Source organism: Heliangelus exortis, chromosome 5 (assembly GCF_036169615.1).
Source record: "Heliangelus exortis chromosome 5, bHelExo1.hap1, whole genome shotgun sequence".
Taxonomy (NCBI): domain Eukaryota; kingdom Metazoa; phylum Chordata; class Aves; order Apodiformes; family Trochilidae; genus Heliangelus; species Heliangelus exortis.
In genome coordinates, this window is record NC_092426.1 from 26789376 (window position 1) to 26813213 (window position 23838).

Consider the following 23838-nt stretch of genomic DNA (forward strand, 5'->3'; position numbering starts at 1 on the left):
TAAAAACTGAAGCAGACTAAGTAAACTGGGAGCAAAAGAGAAGAGAAAGGGATGATCTTTCAACAGAAAGCAAAGGAATTAAATCAGTCCAGGATGCAAGATAATAAACATCACTTCAAAACATACTATCATTCTGAGCTGCCCTGTGGCAGTTTTCACATCTTAGACTAATGATATGCAGTATCTTTTTGTCTTTCTTTAAAAAGTGTCCTTTATTTAAACATTAATCCCAGCTTACAAAGTATTCTGTGCATTTTATTTTTATCTTGTGATGGAAATTTGCAATTCACTGCTGCAAATTCCACTTTCCAGGCTATCTCTGATGATGAAAGCATATTCTAACAGCAGCTTCTACTAGCCAGCACAGCAGAGTCCATCAGTTCTGTCTCATCCTTCACAGCAGTAGTGGCATCCACCTGTGCTTCTTTACTAAATGCTTCTAAGTGATTTAACTAAGTACTCTTTCTTTCCTTGCATGTGCCCTGCTACTTGTCTTCTTTCTTTTTTATTTTAAATCTCTGTATGGGTGAGAAGAGAGTTCCACATTGTACAATGAGGAAAATAAATCATTGAACTCTAATTCTTCCCTTGATACTCTGCAGCCTTTCAGCTATGTCTGTCCCACAAGAGGTAGTTCTACCAAGATAACCCTTATCAGCAACCTATTTTTTATTGTTGCTATCTAAGTGCCACTGCAGCTTTGTATAGTTTCTCTTCAAAACTGTATGACACTGCCTAGGGGCACTCTGTTGATGTTAGAGCTGCCTGGAAGATCTCTGACCATAGTTTCAGACAAAGGAGTAACATCCAACACACATCTTATCACTTCAAAGTTCCAGTCAACTACTGTTTCTGCCAAATGGTATGCAACACCAAACTTAAAGCTAATATGAAAAAAAAAAAAAAAAAAAGCCATCACCATGGAAGAATTCAAGACCTTTTGAGATCATTTTGGTACAGACAGACCTCTAGCATTTCATCCTCTGATAAAATAGAAGTCAAGTATCCTCAGAGGCAAGAGGCAGAGCTCCCATCACCCACACCCCACTTCACAAGTGAATTCAGTCCATTAAACATACATGAAATATGCATGACTATTCACACAAAGGGTAAGGAAAAAACACATATCCACTGACATTTGTATGAAATGGCTCTTACTGCCATCTGCCCTTCTGAAAGACAGATGTGAAAATAACCAGAAATGTCTTCTGGATACCATTCTCAAAATACCTTCTCTCTGCTACAGTGACAACAAGCCAAGAAGATACAAGAAATATTCTGGGACAGCTGTCAAATCCAAAACATGCAGGAAAATGTCTTTATATGAAAACTGATAAACATATCAGTATATTTTACAAATAGGTATATTCTTTAGATATCAGGAGGTCTTCCTCTCTATAAAAAATACAGTCAAATCCAAACTCTTGTGTAAGATTTAATAAAAAAATCTATCATTCTCTGGCATACAAATTAGCCTTAACCTAATTATGGCCCATTAAGATTCAAGAAATTCAAGGTGCATTACAACAAAATTAATTTGACTTCCCAATGAAAGTATGACATCACCCCACCAAGAATCCATAAATAAACAATGATATCCTACTAATTTATCTATACATTGTTTCATCTGCATTTGTGTTGAAACTTGCACATCAATATCATATCCTGGTGGTATTGCAACAAAGAACAATCAATATCCATGTATATTAATATCCCTTCATAATCTATTTCCATTAGTTGCTCAGACTGTAGTATAATCCATTTTCTTTAACAATCAATTTATATCACAAATATATATGGAAAAAACCCCTCATTTTACATTGATTTCTACCTCATTAAACTTTTCTTAATGAGTCTGGGGATATAGCTTTAGACTAAATGAAGGTATTTTAAATAAAATTAGCTGAGTTTAAGTAAAAACAGCTCATACTTAACAGTTCCCTACAAGCTAGCAAAAATGAGCTAGTTTATGCACTAACCACCTACCACGATCTCTACTTTCATAAAGGGTTGCTTTAGGAGAAGCAACTTCATTGGACACTAGTGCAAAAGAATGGTATTTTAAATTAACAGAATATGAATATATCCCCCTATGTGTAACGCTGACTATTCATGAGTGTATATTGTCCCTTGCTGTGCAAGAGTAATCTTCAGTACTCTATGACTGAGGCTAGGTAATAAAATTTGGCTTCTTACCCACATTGTTTTGTATTACATATTTTTACACTGTGTTTAAAAAAACAAAACAAAAACCCAAAAAAACAACAACCAACAAAACGTTCAGTCTTAGAATGACTTCAGGTAGAGACATCAAATTCTGCGTTACTCTATCCCGACTTAGCTGAAGCCAATGTTATTCAAAACTTGTATTTGTCAGAATTTATGCACGGGGAAAAGGCACAACTCTTCTAATTTACCAAGCCGAAATACAGTAAAGTAAGACGTTGCAATACTAAAGTACTTTTCCCATTAGCAATGGGATCTCATTTCCAAACTATGCACTTCTTAGGTCATGTTTTCAATGCCCAGATATCCCTTTTAACTTTCTGTCCCCTCAGCTCCAAAACAGGAGCACTGAAATGTTCCAACTTGCTAGGTTCATCTCAAGTCACCTGAAACAGAAACATTGTTTTTAAGGAAGCGAGTGACACACAATATTCTGATTAATAATTTTCGTTTTCATCCCACAGGCACCGAACCGAACAGCATGGGAGGGCGGAAAGGCGTTACCGGGCGGCCCAACCGCCCTCGCCTGCCCCCACCCTCAGGAGTGCGGGGTCCGTCATGGCGGCGGTGCGGCCGGTGCTGGCGCGGGCCCTGCTGCAGCAGTGCGTGTCCGCCCGCCTGCAAGTGAAGCCGCCCGAGAGCGGCTCCGAGGCCGAGTGGGTGGAGGTAACGTCTGCCGCGGGCCGCCTCCCCCCTCAGTATCGCCCCTTCCTCGTTTGGCGAGGAGGGAGGCAGCAGCTCGGGCTGCTCCGGGGCGGGCGGAAAACGCTCCGTTTGCTGCGCGCAGGCGCTGGCGGGCCGGGTGGGCTTGTGCGTGGTTATCTCGGTGGCGCCTGCAGCAATGCCCGTGGAGCTTCAGGAGCTCCCAGCTTGGCTGGCTGCCTGTATTCCTCGGAACTCGCTGTCCGTCTCTGCTGAGGTTCTCTCCTGAGCGCTGAAAGCAGCCTCCGGGGGGTGGATGCCCCCGGCGGGAAGCCCAGCACCACTCCAGCCGCTTCTCCACCCCGGCCGGGGGGCAATAGAGCGAAAGGAGTAAGAAAAAAGTGAAGTCGGGGAACCGGTTACTATCACAGGCAAAGCAGACTTGGCTGGGGGAATTTAATTTAATTTATTGCCAGTTAATATAAAGGTTTAAATAGATACTTGGGTATTGGGGGAAAAAGAAAATTTAAAACCCCAATTATTGAGACATTTAAGGAAAACACCCCTCCTCCTTTTCCAGGCTGAGCTCCATTTCAGGCACCTTTCCTGCCGCCCTCCTAGTTCCCGTTTGAGCCCTCTCTTTACCCCCTTACTACCGCAGCTGTGCCGCGTCCCTCCTGACAGGCAGCACAGGAGGTTGGAGGCAGTGCATGGAAGTTTCTCTCTGATGTTCCTTCTCATTCTTGTCCTCTGTCCAGCATGCTGCTTCTGCAGGCTGCCATCCCTTCAGGAGCGTGGCTGCTCAACCTTGGACTAATTCCTTCCCCTGTAATTTTATTGTTCCGTCTCTAGCATTATCTGCTCCTTAAATACACGTTCACAGAGGTGCTGCAGGTTTGGCTGACTGGCTCAGCTGTGTATCTCACAGATTGTGTGGTAGTGTACACTTGGAGAAGGAAGGCCATGCAGAGCAATGGAACTATAGCAGCAATAATATTGGGTTGTTTTTTTTCTAGACCACTAACCAAAAGTGTAATTTAGGATATGGAACACCACAAAGCTTGAGGGAAACTTTTGATTTCCTGATTTTCTTCCCATAGTCTTCTGTTGGAAGAAGTAGGTAGGCCTGCATTTGCCCATGTGCTATGCATGCAGCCCAGGACTGTTTACCAAAGCATGAAGGCTGCCCTTTGGGTTGCACTGCCACTATTTATGGGTTACCTACACTAGAATAATGCATCTGTGCAAGTGTCAACTACTTAAATCTTGGTTTTGTTGTTGTTGTTCTCTTTCGCCTATCTTAAAGACTACAACAGAAGGGCCTATATATATTGTCACGCTACTTTTTAAGAGTAAAAATATTAGTGGATTTAAAGGGCTTATGACTTCAATAGATCTGAAGAGAGTTTCAAAAATGCCTGTCCCATAGTGTCTCCAATGTTTGACTTCTACCATTCTTAAAAACATTTCTTTACTCGTTTGGAACGTTTTTACTTACAGGAAATATGTGTCATCTCACAGATACTGTGTTTGGCTGAACTTCATCTCTGTGTATTGCATTATTAGCCACGCAGTGGAAGGTTAATTATAGTGAAAGTTGCTCAGCACAGCATCAATTATCTTCAGGAGAAATATCCTATTTCTAGATTGCTAGTCTCAGAAGTAATTGTAGAACTAGTAAATAAAAGCTGAAATGTCATTGTGCTGGCTGTATTTTAAAGTATCGAAGAAGAGGCAAGTGTTATTGTTTAGAGATACAGCTAACTTCATTTCTAGAAACTTATGCCATGTATATCTCTTATTTGAAGTTTTAAATGGCTTAACCAAAATCACTGTGAAAGTAGTAGAGTGCACTAAATAAATCTGTGAGACATTTGGGTGGTCTCAGCAGCAGTTATTTTTCAGACATGAACCTTACTAATATTTGTTATAGGCATTTAGGAATCTTTTCTGGTCTTTTTATAAGAAATCTACCGTAACGAGCTAGTGACTGTGAAGCAAAAAAAACTATACTTTTTCATAGTTTCTTTAGTATGACTACTTCAGGGGTCATTGGAAGAAATCTTTGCTGATCTTTGGTGGGGTGATGCTATTTCCTATATATGTGTGTCAATATGAAAATTTTAAAAATATAAACCTCACAAACTATTATTTACATAAATGAGTCTGTTTCCATTGATCTATAACAGCTTAAATGTAGGTCCTCACCTTGAGAAATCTTTCGTGTACTATAATTAGCACACTATCTAGGTGGCTTTGAATAGCTGCCGAGCTTTATAAGTCCCCTCCAGATACTTCAGGAACTTTATAGACTGGATGTTCTTTATCTGTAAAAAGGTTAGGAGTGTTCTTTTATCTATACATCAATCATTTCTGTTTGTTGCATTTTCATAATTGAGTTCTGGCCTGTTGAGTATTACTGGGGATGGGATATCCTGTTTACATAGAAATGTTGGTTAGATAGCAGCCATCATTGCTTTATTTATACAGCAAAATACTTAAGAGGAAAATTGAAACTTCTCCTTTTCTAATGCAGGGGAGAAACAAGGTGAGATTTGGTGTATTTCACAACTATGGGAGAAAAAAAAAAAACATAAAAATGATTATTCATCCAAAAAGTATAACTGCTTGCACTTTATGCAGTGAAAACTGTCTCCCTTATCTCATTTCCCTTGATTTGTCCTCTGGTTAATATAGCAAAAAGAAGTGCAAAATACCAAGCAAAGATTTCTGTGTAACCTGTGGTAAATGATGTAATCTCTCTCTGCTGCAGCTGAATGTATGAAATACAAAGAAATCTTCTCAGAGGGTAGCAAATCAGAACTTAAAACAGAATGTCAAATTTATATAAATTGGTTTTACAAATTATGTCTGTTTTCATTATCAGTTGCATTATATTTTCCTGAGAAAATGGCAGAGTTGAGATAATATTTTGCAGAATTAGGGGTTTGCTAATGAAATCCTGCAAAATTCAGATAAATGTATTTAGTCAGGAGGGCGACGAAGGTTTTAGTTATTTGTTTTTCCTACAAAAGAACTAAAACCAAGTATTTGGAGGCAGCATTGCTAAGGCTGGCTGTAAGGGCTTAGGGGATGGGTCCTTCATGATACAGGTTGCCTGGTCTGATAATGACTTAGGACAGTTGTATAATAAATACCAGTGTTGCAAAGTAACATGCTTTGCTGTTTTATTTGTGTAGGCATTTTACTGCTGACAGTAAATCCACATAGAGCAGTTTCCCTGCTCAAATTGCCTGTCACTAAGTTCCTTGCAGTGGCTGTTTGCACATCAGCATGTTGAATTTGTAACCTGCTAATTTGTGATATTTTGATTGATTTTTCCCATGTTAAACAAGACTGATGGGATACAGAAGGCTTTCAGCAACAGCAATGTTTTTGCTTTGGTTCAAGAGGTTTACACTTTCCCCTTGCACTGGCAAGAAGCCTAAGTTTTGGGACACTTGAAACACTGATACGAGATCAGAGGACTGGCATGCATTATTATTGTTATTAGGTTACCTCTCGAAATTGCATTCAATTTTGTATCTTCTATTCAGTTCAGAAAAAAAGGAACAAAAAAATAAGACATAATGAGGCTGAAACATGGTTGCACATGTTGAAAGTAACATTCAACCAGAGTTTTTAGTCATCACTGACCAAATAGTTACTTACAAATAATTGAACAGTTTTAAACTCTAATGTGGTTGAAAGGTGTTCTAGAAAATCATAAAAATGCAATATAAAAGAACCATCCTCTAGCAGCTTTAGCTTGTCTCTGAGTTATTATTTTTTTCCATATAATTTGCAGTCATTCTAATTTCCCTCAATATGTATTTCTCATCTTGTGATTAAAAGTATAGTTAAAAATAGGCATCTCATCATGAGAGAGGCTGGAAAAATAATGGGTGTTTTCATTTAATCTTTAGCTGTTTGGCCTTAGGACATGCAGACATCTATTTATATGTCAATTTATTTACCTTTTCATCATTTAAATGAGCTGCCTACAGAATATTCTAACTTCTGTATGTGAGACTGTAAAAATCACTGTCAGAAATCTCAGAACTAGCATGGTCTTCTGTGATATGTGCTATACAGCGGGTTCACTTATTTCTAATGCAGTGGGCAGATGTATGCAGTATGAAGGTGTTTGGCCGATTTTATCACGTTTTTTTATTGGAAGGTATGTGTATACATCATTACTCTCCGTTAATACCCTGGTGCTGCTGTGCTTCTGGAACAAATATTTACCTCAGCATGTAAAGGGTATCTACTGTTTGGCAGCCTGCATTTCTCTCCCTTATTCAGTCAGGTGGTTTGAAATGTCAGCTGAGGTTCAGGCCAGCAAATTTCTTACAGTGTTTATGAAGTATGGCAGTCATTTGGGAACCTGTATAATATTCTGCAGTAGTCAATAGGACTTTTGAAAGGAGCCATTTAAAGCTTTTGAAAGATCTCAGCATGTGATTTTTGGCTACAAAGAGCAGTCAGTCTCTTTTTCCAGAAGTTAGCCACTTGAAAAATAGTTGAGAACGCATAGCTCTTCTCAGTTGTTGCCTTGAGCATTTTGTTTAATCTCTAAATAAAAAAGGGATAAAACCTCTTGTGTATAGCTAAGTTTTCTTCACCAAAAAATGTTATCTTTTCAAGAAATGGGGGAGAGCAGAAAAAATTAGGTATTTTTAAGAAACTATTCATATTTTTTTATCCTGCTTTGGTAACATGATTATTAATGACCCTTCCTCAATATAGTTAGCATCTCTTAGGTGGTATTTCATATGCTGACATTTATTTTTCTTCTAATAAAAATATAAAGATGCTTATTTTTGAAAAAGCAGTGATGAGGGCATTATTAGATACTGCCTGTGGATGTTGTATTCCTTTTTCTGTCTTGAATAAGTTAAACCATTCAGGTATACTGAATTATGAGACAAAATTCCTGCTGGCTGCAGAGCCTATGTTTGTCTTAATAAAGGACTGCCTATTGCACACACATTCCTTATGAACTTAACAAAGAGTGCAGAAAATCTTCACAAGAATTGCCTGTGCTTTCTCCTCAGGACAGAGCTAACTCTTCCCTCCAGTAGATAGTTCTTACAAATAGTCTCTCTGAACGTCTAAAGTAGTGGCATATCCTATATAAAAATCAGGGGAAAAGGTCCCATTTCACCAAAAAGATTTTACTCAAACTGATAAATAATGTTTTGAACAACTTTAAAATATTCTGAATATTTTCATAGTTGTTGGTTATCATATTCAAATTTTTCATCATATATAAATATTTAATTAATAGGCTTGGGTTTTTTTTTTTCCAGAATTAACTTGTACTAGATAAAATATAGTTCAGTTCACTGACAAGTCCTGTGGTGTCCTTCATGTTTTGTAATTGGAAATAAACTTGTAATTCACACTGAAAATTGTTTTATCTTTATGTTTGATAGGAAGAAATCTTAAATTATTTCCTTTGCTGGATATAAGTACCCTGATTCATCCTGTCACCTTGTGTATGTTAATACTGTACATTGTGCAACAAAATTTGGCTTCACATGGAGGTAATAAATTGGCTTAATTGCATGTGGAATGTCTGTGCAGGTTATCAGTGTATATCTCATAAGTTTCCACAGTGTGGTATATAAACTTGATGTCTGAAGCTATACTAAATAACAAAAATTACTCTCAGAAGCCTTTTGGTTGTGTAGTTTTGTCATTTTTTGCACCGCTCTTCATAAGTGTGCATAGCAGACAATGAGAAACATTGACATATTTTTTTCTCTAATCTTTTGTAGATCCAAAGAGGGCTTGTTATCTACATATGCTTCTTCAAAGGTGCTGATGAGGATCTTGTTCCAAAAATTGGTATGATATAATCCTTATACTTCCTTGTATTAATTGAAAAAGAAGAAAAGCAGCAGAGGCAGAGAAAGCAGCAACCATTTGAAATAAGAAGAAATCCATCAGATAGCATCATTCCAAATCAATCACCTGGCTGAAAAAACAGCTAGATCACTCTTGTTTCTTTTGACAGTTGTCCATACCTCTCACTCTGTCCATCTGCTCATGATCAACCTGTTAGAAAATCAATTCTCATTATGATAACTTTGTAACAAACAGAAAAAGTGCTGCATCTGCTGTTTGCTCTATCTATCTAGCAACAGGCTGAGTTCTAGACAGAACCGAATTTAGTGAACACAGTTCTCAAATAATTCATGGCTTCATTTGAGAGCTATTTTAACACTGATCTCACTGCATGTACAGGATATTTAAAATTATAGCCAGTAGAGGGAGTTTGGTGGGTAAACAGCGTCCTTCCCATCGCATTCCAGAACTACTATATACACTGCTAGCATTTCAAATACAGTTTTCTGGTTCAGAAGTTATAACTGCAATATCTGTAGTTCTTTCCTGGCTCTCCACATGCCCTTTAACATTTACATCAAAGCAGAGAAGATGTTGTGGATAAGGTCAAATGGTAGTGATTTCTGTTTTCATCCACTGTTGGTTTTTTTGTTTTGGTTCTGTTTTCTTTTTTACTTTTATTTAGTTTTTGTTCCCTCCTTTCCTCCATCAATAGCACTGGATCACCTGGGAAATTCTATGATGCCACATATTCCAGAATAATGTGCCCCTTTGCTTTCCTGTAGATGTCTGATATTAGTGGTTTTGCAAAAGGTCATGTAACAATAGTCTATTTCAAGCTATTTGCTGGGGCCAGCAGAAAGACCTGGCACTGCACAAGCACAGGTGCTATGGAAAATGCTGAGAGCAGATCCTGGGGGGGTTCTGTTTTGGTCTTGGAGGGCAGAGTCTTTCTGTGATGCTAAACGAAGGTGAAAACTTAAAGCTATGATAGAAAAATTGATTTTGTGCTTGTGCGAGTTTCAAGAGAGTGTTACTTAAGAATAATGACCTTTTCAGCTGTGTGGCAGCTGAGACAGGCCAGAAAAAGTACGTTCTGTTTCCTTTTAGTTTTATCTATGATCATCATCCTTAAGTGTCTGACGTACAGAATATTTTTCCTAAATATATTTTGGAATTGCGTAGATTAGTGGCTTCAGTTCCTGATTCACAGCTCAGCTCTTCCTGCTTTGAACATAAAACTTTTACAGGTTTGGAGGCATGACTAGTATCCTTACAACTTCTACAGAATTGGAGGAAGCTTTTGGAGAACAGTTTGATTTGGTGTAGAAACACTGGAAAATATAATGCTAATAAATGCATTGGTTTTATTTGCAAGTTGAATTTTGGCTTATGGGCCAAATTGCATCTCTGACCTTCCTGCCCACTTCCTATCTCAAAAGACAAGCTGGCATCTGCACTTCTCAAAGTGGAATGTTGAAGAGCACTCCCTCTTCCTGACACCAAACTGCTGAGCAGCAGCAGATCAGTGCTGTGCTCTGCTGAGAACTACTGCAACCAGAATGGCAAGAGAGTCAGGGCAGAAACTTCTCCATGGTGAGAACACTGACCATGGTGTACTCTCCTGCAACATGTAATGTGGTGAAAGTGTTGCCTATTGGAGTGTCAGGAAATAAATCTAACGTCACTAATTGGATCCTGGGTTCCTTCGGGTGTCCAACTAAAATCAACTTTAGGATTTCAGATGGCCATACATGTCCCACAAAAATCCTCTTTATACTTATTAGATTATTATAAATATCCTTTACATTTTGCACACTACTCAGGCATCTTAGTTGGTTAATAGTTTTTATTGACTGTCCATGTTTCACTTCAATCATAAGCTGTTTCTTTTACTTGAATAGCTTGTCATGCATCGCAATAATTGTTGAATTTTGTTAATGATGTTAGATTAGTCCCTATTTAATTTACTTTAGTTACACTAACTCTTGTTTTTATTTGCAGTCAATATGCTGTTGAATGTTAAATTAAGTGAAAATGAAAGTGGTGAGTACGTTTCTCTTCTTGATTTGCCGGGAGATGTGCTAATCATACCACAAGCTACCCTGGGAGGTAAACTGAAGGGAAAAAAGATGCAGTACCATGCAAACATTGAAAAAGAAAAAGGTCTGGAACTTTATTCTCAGCTTGTGACTTTGTGCGAAAAAGAACTGGCTGCCAATGCCAAATGCATGAAAGCAGGTACTCTCGTCAAGCATGGCACATATGGAAACAGACAAGTGCTAAAACTGGATACAAATGGACCTTACACTCATCTGATTGAATTTTGAAAAAAAAAAAATATCCTGGATACCGTTCTGGCTTGCAACTGTTGTAATTTTTTAAAAAATTTCTAAACATTAATGTACTTAAATGGCTTGGGAAATACAGCATAAAAAAGACTTTTGCTTGTCCACAGTGATGCTGCAAATCCTATCAAATAGAAAGACACCCGAGACTGCTTTGTAATCATGAGTGTGGCTTATGTCCCTAATAATTGGCCCAAAATAATTGTTAAGATTCATCCAATAAAGATGCATAATTTGGGAGGTTTTATTTTAAAAACAGGGTAGTGCATATGTTTTGTAGTGCAGAACAATGACAGAAGTTCTATGTATATTAGCTATTATTAAGTTTAGAGATTTAAAAAAGGAATGCTGTAGAGTTACTTACTTTTTCCCAGATTTCCTGGATCAGGCAATTTTTGTCTTTCTGCTCTCAATCTATGAAGTAACAATGCTTTCTTGTGAAGAAATATTTTGAAAGCACAAATTCACTGAATTTTTAGCCTTTTGGAGTGTAGGTACTAAGTAAGGAAGTCCATCCCCCTCATCTAGAGTGTGAAATGGTGGGACACTTAGGGTAAGTACTAGGTCTGAACATGGGCTATACAGGCCAGAAAAAGTGTATAACTAGTAACTGAAGTTAAGGCAGTACCACTGAATTGCTTTCTTGAAGGTTGCAATCTGAATCTCCCCTGATGTGTTTTGATAGACTGCCTGCTCTAGCTTGGTCTGTGTCCTCGTTACCTTGGTCTTGTTGTCTACTCAGTTCTTTCATAACAGAGCCTCAGGAAAATAACTGGAATATTCAAATGAAAACAAAATAAAAATTATATGATGTATGCTGCCATCTCGTTCCCTCTGCCCCTATTACTTCCTTCCAGGTTTTTGTCTGTTCAATCCACCAGGCAGAGACCAGCTTATATGTCTTTTATTTACAGTGTCTGCACATTTGGGGCCCCATTCCCAGCTGGGAATGCATTCCCTATGCATTATTGTAGTAAATGTTAATAGGAAGTATTTGAAAGATACAATGAGAAAATTTGTCTTTAAGGCAGTAAGAGCAGAACAGCTACACTGAAATGTGACAAATTCAAACTAATTCAAGTGTATTCACCCTGGGAGTCAAGTTTCTCTTTTACTGCAGCATCCTGGTTTTTTTATGCCAGTAATTCATAAGAGTTCAAAGTGAAACTAGACAATTATATGGTTTGCAGTAATTACCCAGAATTCCCAACTAAGTAGTAAATTAATTTCAAAAAGATGTAAAACCTCATGGCTAGCAAGCATGCCAGCTTGTGCAGTCTTGTGGATCAGTAGTTACAAATGTTCTCTCCTTTATTTTGAAAAATAACATAACTGAAGGTGTGATCTGCAGGCTCAAAATACTCTATGAGAACCACATTTTTAACAACTAAAAAGTTTTGATGAGAGAATAACAAGTTTTTTCAGAATATCATAATGTATACTTAATAATTATGAAATAATTATGAAATACCTACAGATGATGAATTCTTAGCAATTGGCACTCTCTCACAGTTGAAAACAACTATTCACACAAATGGACTGGGCACATTAGCAAGGTCCCAAATGGCATATTTATTCATTAATAATTAACAGTTATGATAGATACGATATGAGTCATGTTCTAGGTTCTTACTAATGACATTTAAATAAGTCTATCCTGATGTGAATAACTAATACAAATTCATTATGGTCTGTGTGCTTGAAAAGACATTTTTAATCCTTCTTCTGTTGAAGAAAGGCCAAATACTAGAAAAGTACTGAGCAATACCACTTTTCAGTGACCTTACAGGAATCGTGGGCAATCAGTATATCTCAAGGACTGATCTTTTGAGATATAATACAAAGACTGCAGTTTTTATATTATTTTTTTTTCCTGGCTCCAGAAAGATCTTTGACAGCCTAGAAGATGGACTTCAGACCAAATTCCATTTTGTACTGACCTCTTATATAAGAAACATGTAAACTTATGTATATTTCTATGGTTCTTGGGACAAGACAGAACTCCGGAGTTTCTGTAAAAAGGCAGCATCTTTGTGTATCATCTGCCCATTTCTGATTTATTTGTGTATCCATCTTGGGATACTGATTTCTGCCATCTTCTGCTCCAACAACTGGCAGCATATTGAATGAGCTTTATTTATATCTGCTATTGATTCACAATCCACTTATTGAAAGAAGCCATTTCTGAATAACACGATGGACCATACCGATGCAAAAATTGATTAAAATTATTTTTGCAAAGCCAAATACTCTTCTCTTTCTGCCATGATTATACACTTTAAACACATGACCTGACACTTCTTTAAATAGTTTCTATTCTATGACTAGACAGAAGCTCAAATAATTATCCTGTTCTGTACTCAAGAGAATATCTATTGGAAGATACTTAGTATTCCCCACTTCCTTGAAATATACTATAAAATCAGGAGTTATTATTATGCTATTCTAGCGTGACCTCCAGTTCATGGGTCCAATGCTATTGTTATGTTGGATTTTTGCAACCTTGTTTGCAGCGTACACACCCAGCGTGTCTAAGCCGAGCGTGCATGGACTATGAACTGTGCTCATGAAACTAATGAGTTCAGGTGCAATAGCTTGTTTTCTTGTCAGCAGTATTCCTGCTTCCTTCCCATGCTCTTTCTGCAAATACTTTTCTCTGCTGCCACATATATATATATATGCGATATATAAATACTAATCCAGAATTTCAAGATAGTAAACATGATGTAGGCCAGGATGCTGCAGCTGTGTTACTATTGCTAGTATCAGTCTACAGGCTTTATCCTGCATTTACAAGACCTCAGAACTGAACATGTATTTTGTGTGAACGTTCCCTGATCTTCTTGGTGCTTGGTACTTTGGTACTTCATTTAGCTGTAGCAACAATTTTTCTAGTGATGGAAGACTATAGATAATTTGTTTTACTTGTGCTTTGTGTGGTTTTTATTTTTGTACACAAACATAAAAAATTTTTATACTGATATTCATTAGTTATTCTGTATAGAATGATACATTTATGACTAACATAACATTACAGTGTAGAGAAATGAAAGCTTGTTAGAACAGTAGCAGCCTTGCAAAGTGAAGGAACCAGGTGCAGTGTAGAGTAGAGGCATGGGGTGAGAAGAGGTGGGGCACAGGAGACACTGGAGACCCCAAGGCTATAAACAACTTGCCACTCGTTGGACAGGGAGCTGGACAAAACTAGGTTTAGGGATAAAAAAGAAAGATGAAAGAACTATTTAGGATAAATATAATGCAAAATATACTGTTGCAGACTGATGAAAAAAGGCAAAGTGTACAATTACATTAGAAAACATGTAAAAATAGCCCTGGTGAAAACAATTTCTAAAAGAGGAAAAAAGGAGAGAAAGAACAGCATAAACACCAACACCATACTCCTACTGGCACAGAACTCTGGATGCTGATTCTCTCTCCACCAGAGAACAACCATCAGTGCTAGGAGCCAGAGGGAGGTGAAGGAGTAAGCATTATACCAGCAGAAAGGGTAGGTAGTGTGTGCATAATAATTTTAAATATATTATTATTATTGAGAATTTTTATACAATTAATTTCTTTTTCCTTTATTTTTCTGCGATAAATAGATCTGACTAATAACAATTCTCCATCATTATTGGACTGCTAAGGTTGCAATTATACTACCAATTAGAATTCTAGTGTGCCTTTTCACAAAGGGTGGGTTTCTTTTTGCCCGTAGCAAGATTTTGCACATAATAGTTCCTGCCTACAGACTCTTGGTTCCCTATGATGATGGGCTGCTGGATAGTAGCCTGCCTTTGTGGTGATTTTCACCAAGTCCTTTCATGTAGCTCTGATGCCTGATCTTGTTTACCACAGGAGCTGCATAAAAGTTTCTTTCTTCATCGTAACTTAATGCAGCCACTGCTCTTTATGCTCTTTATCAATTCCATCAGTCTGAGGAGTCTACTGGGATTTATAAGTATGATTTAGTGAACCTCAATATCACCTCTGTGATATCACCACCTTCTCCAGCTTGTTTGGAGAAGGAGGTATGCATCTTTTAAGCTTCTGCTGTTTTCTGCTTTTAGTCTTTACCCTGCTCCTCCTTGCTGTAAGGTGTCCTTCAAGCACATTGTCTGTCTTCCAGAGCTGGGCAGGCACTATGCCAAGGGGCTAGAGTGGTCTCCAGAAACACACAGGCATTACCTGAGGTCTCCCACCAAATCCCTATGTGACTTTTTATCCCTATGTGATTTCTTAACTTCTTTGTGTCTCAGTTCTCATCTAATAAATGAATATTGATTTGTTTTCAGTGTGTCACTACTTAAGACTACGCTGATCAAAACAATGACTGTCACAGCTTAGTCTCTTACACAGAGGCTGGACTCTCCACAAGATCCACCAACTGCTTTATGTTAGAAATCAGGGTCACAACTTCTGGATGAGAACAGAAATCAGAGCTGTCTTCTTAATCTCTTTCTTGGGAAAAGCATCCAAAATTTGAGAGACTCTCTTTAATAACTTAGTGCTTTTGGTATCTCTTATTCTTGCTTACTTTCCTGAAGTTCCTTGAAAGCCACTCAAAATTTGGGAATCTTTATGAGATTCTGCTAGCAGAAGTGCTGTGCAACTATGGTTGAAAAGTAAACAGCATATGTAGACAAGAGAAAGAAACAGCAGTTAGAATGGCCTGAGTAGTATGACTGTATTGCATTTTTTCTATTTAAACCAATGGTATCTGCTAGTTCAATTACTGTCAATGTGTGGCTTTGGACAAAGTGATTTTCTGCTCCATTTTTTCCATCTGAGAGACAAAGATAGAGTGAAAACTGGAGGAAAAGATGTTTTAAACCTCTGCTTTTTTTTCCTCTATGCATCAGAAGGCAGTACACTCTCACCTCTCTTCACCTTTGTTGGAGCTACAGGAGTTTGTCTTTCTTCTATCTCCTACCTTAGTTTGTGTCTCACAAACATGACTTGAGTACCTCAGTGAACAGCATGGTATCACTACAGTTATACCCCATATTATTTCTAAAATAGGAATGACCCAGACAACATGGGAAAGTAAATGATGTTCCTGTTGTAGTTCATATATATTTATGTATCTTGGTATTGTGAATTTAAGATTGCTTTCTATTAATTTTAATTGTATTTGCCTTTAATTGTGTAAGTGCTGCAATATATTTCTTATTACATCGGTATGTATTAAAAATGTGCAGATAAGAAGCTGAAAGCTATTTAAATGTGCTTCATTAGGCAAGAGATTGTAAGGTAGGGTTGAAAGCAAAAGGTTCTTTGGATGCCTTCATATTCAGTTGGTATTCTATCCTATATCTCATTAATGTGCAGCTAATCCTTTATCCAAGAACTTTATCCAAGATTCCTCAGGTATTTAGTTTAAAAATTTACAAAAGTATATTATTTATATTTACCACTGAAGATTGATCATTTCTTCATGTTGAAGAAATGTTTGATATTTATGTGGCATGGTTTTGATAGGATTCATTTCCCTTCCTTATTCCCCACTTCCATTTTGGTAGCTGTATCTAACATTATCTAGGCATCCGTAATACTTTCACTTACATTTTTGGATTAAAAATAACAGCAGGACTGTGCAACAGCTTGGTGGAAATTCAGGCCTTGAATGTTGTGATAGTACAAAAAACAACTGTGTTGAGAATAGAAGGAAGTCTAGCAGTATTTAAGCATGAAATTAAACTATATATTATTTAAGATGTGTAAAAAGAGAGATTCATAACTAAGGCTTTGGGAAAGCTAGGGCAGACCAAACTGGTGGATTCTGCATACCTCCAGAAGGCAGCTACACCAGGGACCTGAATGTTTCACCTCAGGGATTAGAAGCCCTTTTACAAAGTTAGTGTCTCAACTGGGGGAGAACTGGTGGACAGCCATGGGTGGAAAGTGCTGAAGCAGATCTAGAAATAAACATCTTAACATGTTTATAGGCAGATTAAGAACCTTATTCAGAGTAAAGCCAAATTTAAATTCCCTGGTGCTGATGGTTCACTGAATCAGACCTTAACAGTCTGACTCTATACTTAAATGAATTTATTGACTTCATAGTTGCAAAAATAAAATAAAAGTAAGTGTTTAATCTTATACTTAATATGAATTCTATAATTAATATAAAGACATTCTAACTGATTTTAAAATATAATGCAATTTGTTTTTTCTTGCTATGATGATGTTTCATCTACTTTAAATTAGGCACCTAGTCCTGTGATTCTCACTCATGCATAGATAGTCACACTGAATTAAAAGGAATATGTTCTTTTCTGTTCCTCTAGAGTCAATGAGGATTATGAAACTGTAAGAAAGAAAATATTTAGCTCAGAGGCATATGTGACTCTATAGATGTTCTACAATGTCTGGAATTTGTATGGCAGAACTGATTCATGCTCTAAATAAGTCAACCCACTTTACCAAAATAGACTAACTAATGAGAAGACTAATCAGTCAGTTTGTGCATTGTAATTATTTGCCAGTTGCTTATTTTATTAAGTAATTTGCTATTGAAGCTCAGTCTGGACTAATGGGGGCAGGGGAAATTGAATTAATACATGGTGAATACATTTAAGTGTCCTATTTTTGCCTAGCACAACAGAATACTATAAACTTTCATGACAAAAATTTTTATATCAGATTGAAAAGGGGAAAGATAAATATGGCATGCACTACTGCTGAAATAAATGCTAACTGAATCAGTGCATGTTTAACACCTAGTTGGCCAATTTAGGGGAAAAAAACCCAAAACTAACATACTAAGGAATCAGTGTTAGCTATAAATCCAATAAAAACAAATTCTTACATTCATGTAAGTGCTGCTGGCACCCTAAAGCAACCCTAAAGCCAATGTACCTGGAAATGAAAGGAGCAAGCTGCATCTGATTCATCTAAGTTGAGCACACTGCATTACTTAAAGCTGACAGCATGTACTTTGGGGGCTGAGAGAGATCATTCTTGGGAAGAACTGAGCAAGATAGCATTTCTTACTGACAATGTTTTGTCTTGCCCTTTATCATTCAGCATCACTAGATGCTAATCTTGAGTGGGTCTCTGCCTGTTACCACAACAGAGTGAGTAACAGATATAATAACAAGAATAGCAGCCATAATCTTGTAAAAATATTCTAGATTTGGTTTTCTTGATTTGTTTCTGAGCTAAACATGATCAATCATTTGCAACTATTACCAAGTCTTTCTCTTACCTCATGACTATCCAATATAGCAGACTGTTTTTCTGGAGTTCGTTATGGAAAATATCATATCAGCAACAGTCATTCCACTGACATTTCTTGTGGGTTGAACTGGAGACCACTTTATGTTGACCAGCAGTGACACATCTTCTGATTAATGTTAACTGAGCAAATAACTATTTTCTGGGGATGTACATTATTTTTGATACCAGTGGTTAACACCTTTACATCTGTAGGAGTTTGTAGAGTTGATTTCTGTGAAATATTCTATGGAAATAGTTTCCTGCTTCAGGTATGAGGTATTTGTATATTCTTCATTACCATATCCATTGGCAGACTTCTCCTGTAAAAGGTCATTTAATCAGTTCTCATGTTTCTTTATGACAGGCAGTTTAGTGAAAATGAAACCAGTGTCCATATACGGTAACACAGCCGCGTGCTCTTGGCATCTCTAGCTAAGTGTAACCAGGCAGTTGCATGTGCACTCTTTGAAATATTCCTCAGTGTTATCATCTACATGACTGAATACAGATGTTAACAGAGAATCACACTGTATGCAAACCTTACATACTGAACCTATTTGAAATGAATTTACAAGTTTATGTAAGGGCTAGACATGATTTAATCTCCTATGTGTATGCATCCCAGGAATTTTTCCCTCCCCGTAGAAGGGAGGGAAGAAGAAAGAAGATGGCCCCAGATAACTCAGTTTGTGGAGGGGAATTGTAGTTTTCTGCTCAGAGGTTTAACCAACGTTGCTCTGCAGAAATAAAAAGACAAAAGATCATCTTTAAGGTTTGTTGTCTAGTCTTTAATTCCAGAAAGCATTATTTCGTCATCAACTTTGTAGCAGCAGCTAAGGGAGCAGAATTAAAACAGATCTCAGTCCCACCAAACTAACTTGTTGCCAGCAGAAACTGGACCTGATGTCTGTCTTCCAATTTGCTCTGCTAAGTAGGAGACACAAACTATCCATACATGGCTGCACATCAGCTACAAAAATACAGTAAGATTATTGCTGGTTTATTTTTAAACTAAAAAATGGCTGAGAGACATATATTTTCCCCTTACTAAAACAGAACCTAAACTGTGATGACAGACTCTAGAAAAGAAAATCCCCCCAACAGAAATTTTCTCATGATCATTGAATTCACTTATCAAGATTTCCAAGGGCAGAAGTAATTCCTGACAATGTAGCAACCTCTTGCCGTTGGAGCACCTATGCAGTTGAAAGAAAACAGGTAAAAAACCCAGAGGAGCCCATGTCTGACCTTCCCAGTAAGACACAGAATGGTTTGGTGACTTGAGATGCTATCTCAGTTTGGGTCCAAAGCTTACCCTGGCAAAACCCAAGTGTAACAACTTTTTCAGATCATAGAATCCTAGAATCAGCTGGGTTGGAAAGGACCTCTGAGATCATCAAGTCCAACCCTTGATCCACTATCGCTGCAGTTACCAGACCATGGCACTAAGTGCCACATCCAGTCTCTTTTTAAATATCTCCAGGGACAGAGAATCCACTACTTCCCTGGGCAGCCCATTCCAATGTCTGATCACTCTCTCGGTAAAGAAATTCTTTCTAATACCCAACCTAAACCTCCCTTGGCGCAACGTGAGACCGTGCCCTCTTGTCTTGCTGAGAGTTGTCTGGGAAAAGAGACCAACCCCCCCCTGGCTCCAACCTCCTTTCATGTAGTTGTAGAGAGTGATGAGGTCTCCCCTGAGTCTCCTCCAGGCTGAACACCCCCAGCTCCCTCAGCCTCACCTCACAGGACTTGTGCTAGAGTCCCTTCACCAGCCTGGTTGCCCTCCTTTGGACCTGCTCCAGGACCTCGATTTCCTTCCTGAACTGAGGGGCCCAGAACTGGACACAGGACTCAAAGTGTGGCCTCACCAGCGCTGAGTACAGGGGACTCAACAAATGTTGTTTGACAAACAGGTAGGAATATCAATGTGGTGTTTCTGCTATTGTACTTGTGCAGTGCCAGGGCCCTGTCCAGCACGTGCAGATGGGTGCCTGTAGGGTGGAGTGACAATCAGAAATCATGACAGGATCGGATCAGAACTGGGTACAAACAGTGTCAAACGATCTACTTCAGCCTTTGTTGTTGCTGTTTTGGACGCAAGGGCCCTAATTAGTGCTGGCTGTGCCTCCCTGATACTGCTGCAGAGAGCGGGAGCAGCACGGCGCAGATTCCCCGCACCGGCGCCCCGGTGGCTGCAGAACCACGGCGCGACCTCGGGGCGCTGACTGTGTGTGTCTGCTCCGGCACCCAACACTCGACACCCGGCACTCGACACCCGGCACCCGACACCTCGCCACGGCTCCGGGCCCGGGGCTCCGCACTTCCCGGGCCCCTCCCGTACTCTGAAGCGCGGAGGCCACCGCGGGCGCTCGATGGCTCCGGGCCCGATTGCACAGCCTTGAGCGACGGCGTCCTCCCTCCCCGCCCTCACCCGCCGGCGGGCGGCAGCGGCCCGGGCGCAGGCCCCGCCGCCCCCTCCTACCCCCCGCGCCGGAGGGGGGCGGGCGGACGGAACCGAGACCCGCAGCGCCGCCGCCACCCCGCAGAGCGGCGCGGGAGCCCTGCGCCGGGCCAAGCCGCACCGTGCCGGCCAGGTACCGCGGGCGGGCGGAGAGGGAGGGAGGGGCGGAGGGCGCCGGTTCTGCCCTCCCAGCCTCCGGGGCAGGCGGGGGAGTGGGAGTCCGGGAGGGCGAGGAAGGGGGCGCGGGGAGCCCAAGGCGTCAGTCTGGGTGAGGGCGCGAAGGCCTGGAGGGGAGCATTTAGCCACTGGGGTGGGATGACCCTAAGAGAACGGGGTGCCAGTTCCCCAGCCGAGCGGGAGGGTATGCCCGGGCTCGGCGTGGGGTGCGGAGTTGAGGGAAGGCGGTCGGAAGGGCCGAGGGGACCCGGGAAGCTCGCTGCAGGGCTCGGTGCTCCTCGAGGCCTGCGCCTGCAAAGTGCTCCATCACCCCCCGAGCCCTCTCCGTGGGTGAGGCAGCGGAGCCGGCTGTAGAGCGCACGGGCAGGCGGCTCCCGAGCTCCCTCGGCAGAGCCTGTCCCCGGGCGTCCCGTGAGGGGAGCGGAGAAAGGGCTCCTGGAGGGGGGGGGCGAGGCAGAGTCCTGCGGTGTCCCCCCAGTGTTCCCCGCCGGGCCCCCGGGTCTAGAGTCCGCTGGAATGGGGTGCAGGGTGGGCGAGGGTGGGAGTTTGCCTGGTATGGGTCGGTACAGATCTTCATACTGCAGGGACAGGTTTGGCACTCGCAAGGGAGTGTGCATGCTTTTAGGGGCTGTTTTCCTCTTTTTATTTAATAAAACTTTATAATTAAGTATGTTTTGGGGGAAGGGTAGAACTGTTGGAAATTCTCGTGTGCAGAAATGTTGTTGCAGGTGGTTTGAATTTCTGAGTGTCCAGGTAGGACACTGACCAAGTCTACAATAAATATAGGGTAAAAGCTTTGCACAGGGATGTAAATCCAGTGGAGCTGTTAGGGTTGACATTTTGGAATGAGGTAAAGGCATCCTAAGTTTATTTAAGAGTAAAGTTTAGTGAGATATGGGTGGAAGGGTGATAAGAGAAGGAAGGCAGATAACCTTAGTTCAGCTTTGTGCTTCTATAAATGAAACTGGATATTTTTTGAACTATGGATTAATTATTTATAATGTTTATGTTTGAGTTTTGATTTAGCAGAATTAATTATTTATAGTTGTGACTATATATAAACTAAAACTCATTTCCATCTCACACCAGAAATATTTTCCGTGTCTTCAGAATAGACAAGCTAAGCTGTATTTTTTAATGTTTTGATACATGATATGTAATATTCTCAACTCAAGTATGAAATAATAAGACTCAGAAAATAGATTACTTCTGGTTGTGTGCTGAATCGAGTCCGGATTTCTTTTCCTTTTCCTGGTTTGACACAATGAAACAGAGGTGGGGGGAGGGAAGAAGGCGGTTTAATATTACACCATGTCTAGCTGTACAGTGAAAGCTTGTGCTTCATTCTTGTATAGAAGATTATTTTTATTGTCAGCAAAATAGCAGAATTACTGACTAGCTTGTGAGGTTTTATACCAACATGTAAAAGCTGTTAGTCAATGTAGAATGATCTATTTTAAATTTCAGAACATCCTAATGAGGCAGGAGGTTAGAAGCACCTCTCACAACAACATTTTCAGGTTGCAGGATGTTTGCTGTTTGCTTCTTACCCTTGCAATTTTTACCATTTTAAAGAAGCAGGATCTTAAGAAGGCGTGAAGTATGTCCACATCTACATTGCAAGAAAAAATAATGCAGTCTCTATACAGCTGCATTTTTTGAACTGTCTCTGAGTTTTCTTTGGGGAGCAGTAGTTTAAAATGTCTAGAGAATCATGGTGAGGTATGTCAGTGATTTATGCCTGGATTGTTGTCTGTCATCTGCCAAACAAGTCTCCTGCAGAGTCTGCACCTGTGAGGGTTTCTGCTGCTGAATTTCTGTGTTGGTGTATTGCAATGCAGTTGAAATGTAGTCATAGTACTAGTGAAGCTAGTATGATGATAGCCACAACGATTTTCAGGAAAAATCCTTGACTTGCTATCACACCAGTTTTTAAACCTGCAAATTGAAAAAACCCAAAACATTTTATGCATTTTAGTTCAGATTGAAGCTAGTTACGTTGCATTTTGAAGTTTAGTTAGTTTTGGAGGGAGGAAGTAGAATAATTTAGATTCACTTTGTTAAATTCAGATTTCTAGATATGATACTGTTTTTTTCTTACTATTAGAAGCGTTGGTCACCTATTCAAATGCAGTTTGCCAGGTTGCCTTTAAAGAAAGTAATGTTCTGAGGTTGCTGTAATGGAGTCAAGTTTATCTTTTGACTTAAAACTTTCAGAAACCAAGCTAAATAATATTCAAGAGCTGTTGGTGCTGGAGGGGACAGAGCATGCCTGCAGTGCCTGCTGTGGTGCTCAGGAAATGGCTGGTTCATATTTCTCAATAACTGAATGTAGCTGTTTCTTGTTTCCTAGAATAGTTCTTCTCATGTGGAGATAAAGATTAAAGTTATGATAAGAAACATGAACGCAAAGTATATGTACTTTTTAACACCATGAATCAAAAATTTGAGTTTTTAAAAGTGTCTTGAATGCTTTTGCATTGCTAAAATAACTAATACATTTCCAGACACATTTTTTCAGGGTATTTTTTGTCTAGTTAGGCAAGCTTTGTCCTCAAAACCTCAGCAAAGTCGTTAAACACTCCCTGAAGACATTGTCTTGTCAATTCTTTCACACTTCAGCAAATGTATATTGTGTTGTAGTTCTTATCAATGTCGCTGTTATGTATGAAGGTTGTGGGTGGTCACATTCTTTGTGTGAATATTTTTTAAACCAGCAAGTACAGAGCAAGGATTCTGATAGATTTCACATAGACATTTGTTGCCTTTAAGATTTGTTGCTTTTTCGGATAGGTGGTGATTCTTCTAAAACTTGGAAATCAATAGTATTTGATAAGCATTTTGCTAGGAAAACTGGTCATTTGGAACTATTCCTGTGGGAATAAACAAGGACTTTGTCTCAGCATC

General features: G+C 39.4%; 2 protein-coding genes across 2 annotated transcripts in view; both read left to right on the forward strand.

Annotated features, from left to right (window-relative positions):
- Positions 1–2689: 2689 nt before the first annotated feature.
- On the forward strand, positions 2690–15363 carry DTD2 (D-aminoacyl-tRNA deacylase 2). Its single transcript, XM_071746168.1, has 3 exons — positions 2690–2892; positions 8652–8721; positions 10726–15363. The coding sequence occupies exons 1-3, from the start codon at positions 2785–2787 to the stop codon at positions 11049–11051; spliced, it is 504 nt and encodes a 167-aa protein (XP_071602269.1). The 5' UTR covers positions 2690–2784; the 3' UTR covers positions 11052–15363.
- A 5394-nt stretch (positions 15364–20757) lies between these two features.
- Positions 20758–23838, forward strand: part of HEATR5A (HEAT repeat containing 5A) — a 61807-nt gene continuing 58726 nt past the window's right edge. Inside the window, exon 1 of the mRNA XM_071746184.1 lies at positions 20758–20887. The gene's annotated coding sequence lies outside the window, so the exon portion shown is untranslated. The remainder of the gene's footprint in view (positions 20888–23838) is intronic.

What these genes read in the sequence shown, in the direction of transcription:
- DTD2 (XM_071746168.1), top strand. Translation starts at nt 2,785, where the DNA reads ATGGCGGCGGTGCGGCCGGTGCTGGCGCGGGCCCTGCTGCAGCAGTGC. An exon ending in CCGAGGCCGAGTGGGTGGAG is followed by an intron (nt 2,893 to 8,651) that starts GTAACGTCTGCC and finishes AATCTTTTGTAG; the next exon opens with ATCCAAAGAGGGCTTGTTAT. An exon ending in GGATCTTGTTCCAAAAATTG is followed by an intron (nt 8,722 to 10,725) that starts GTATGATATAAT and finishes TTTTATTTGCAG; the next exon opens with TCAATATGCTGTTGAATGTT.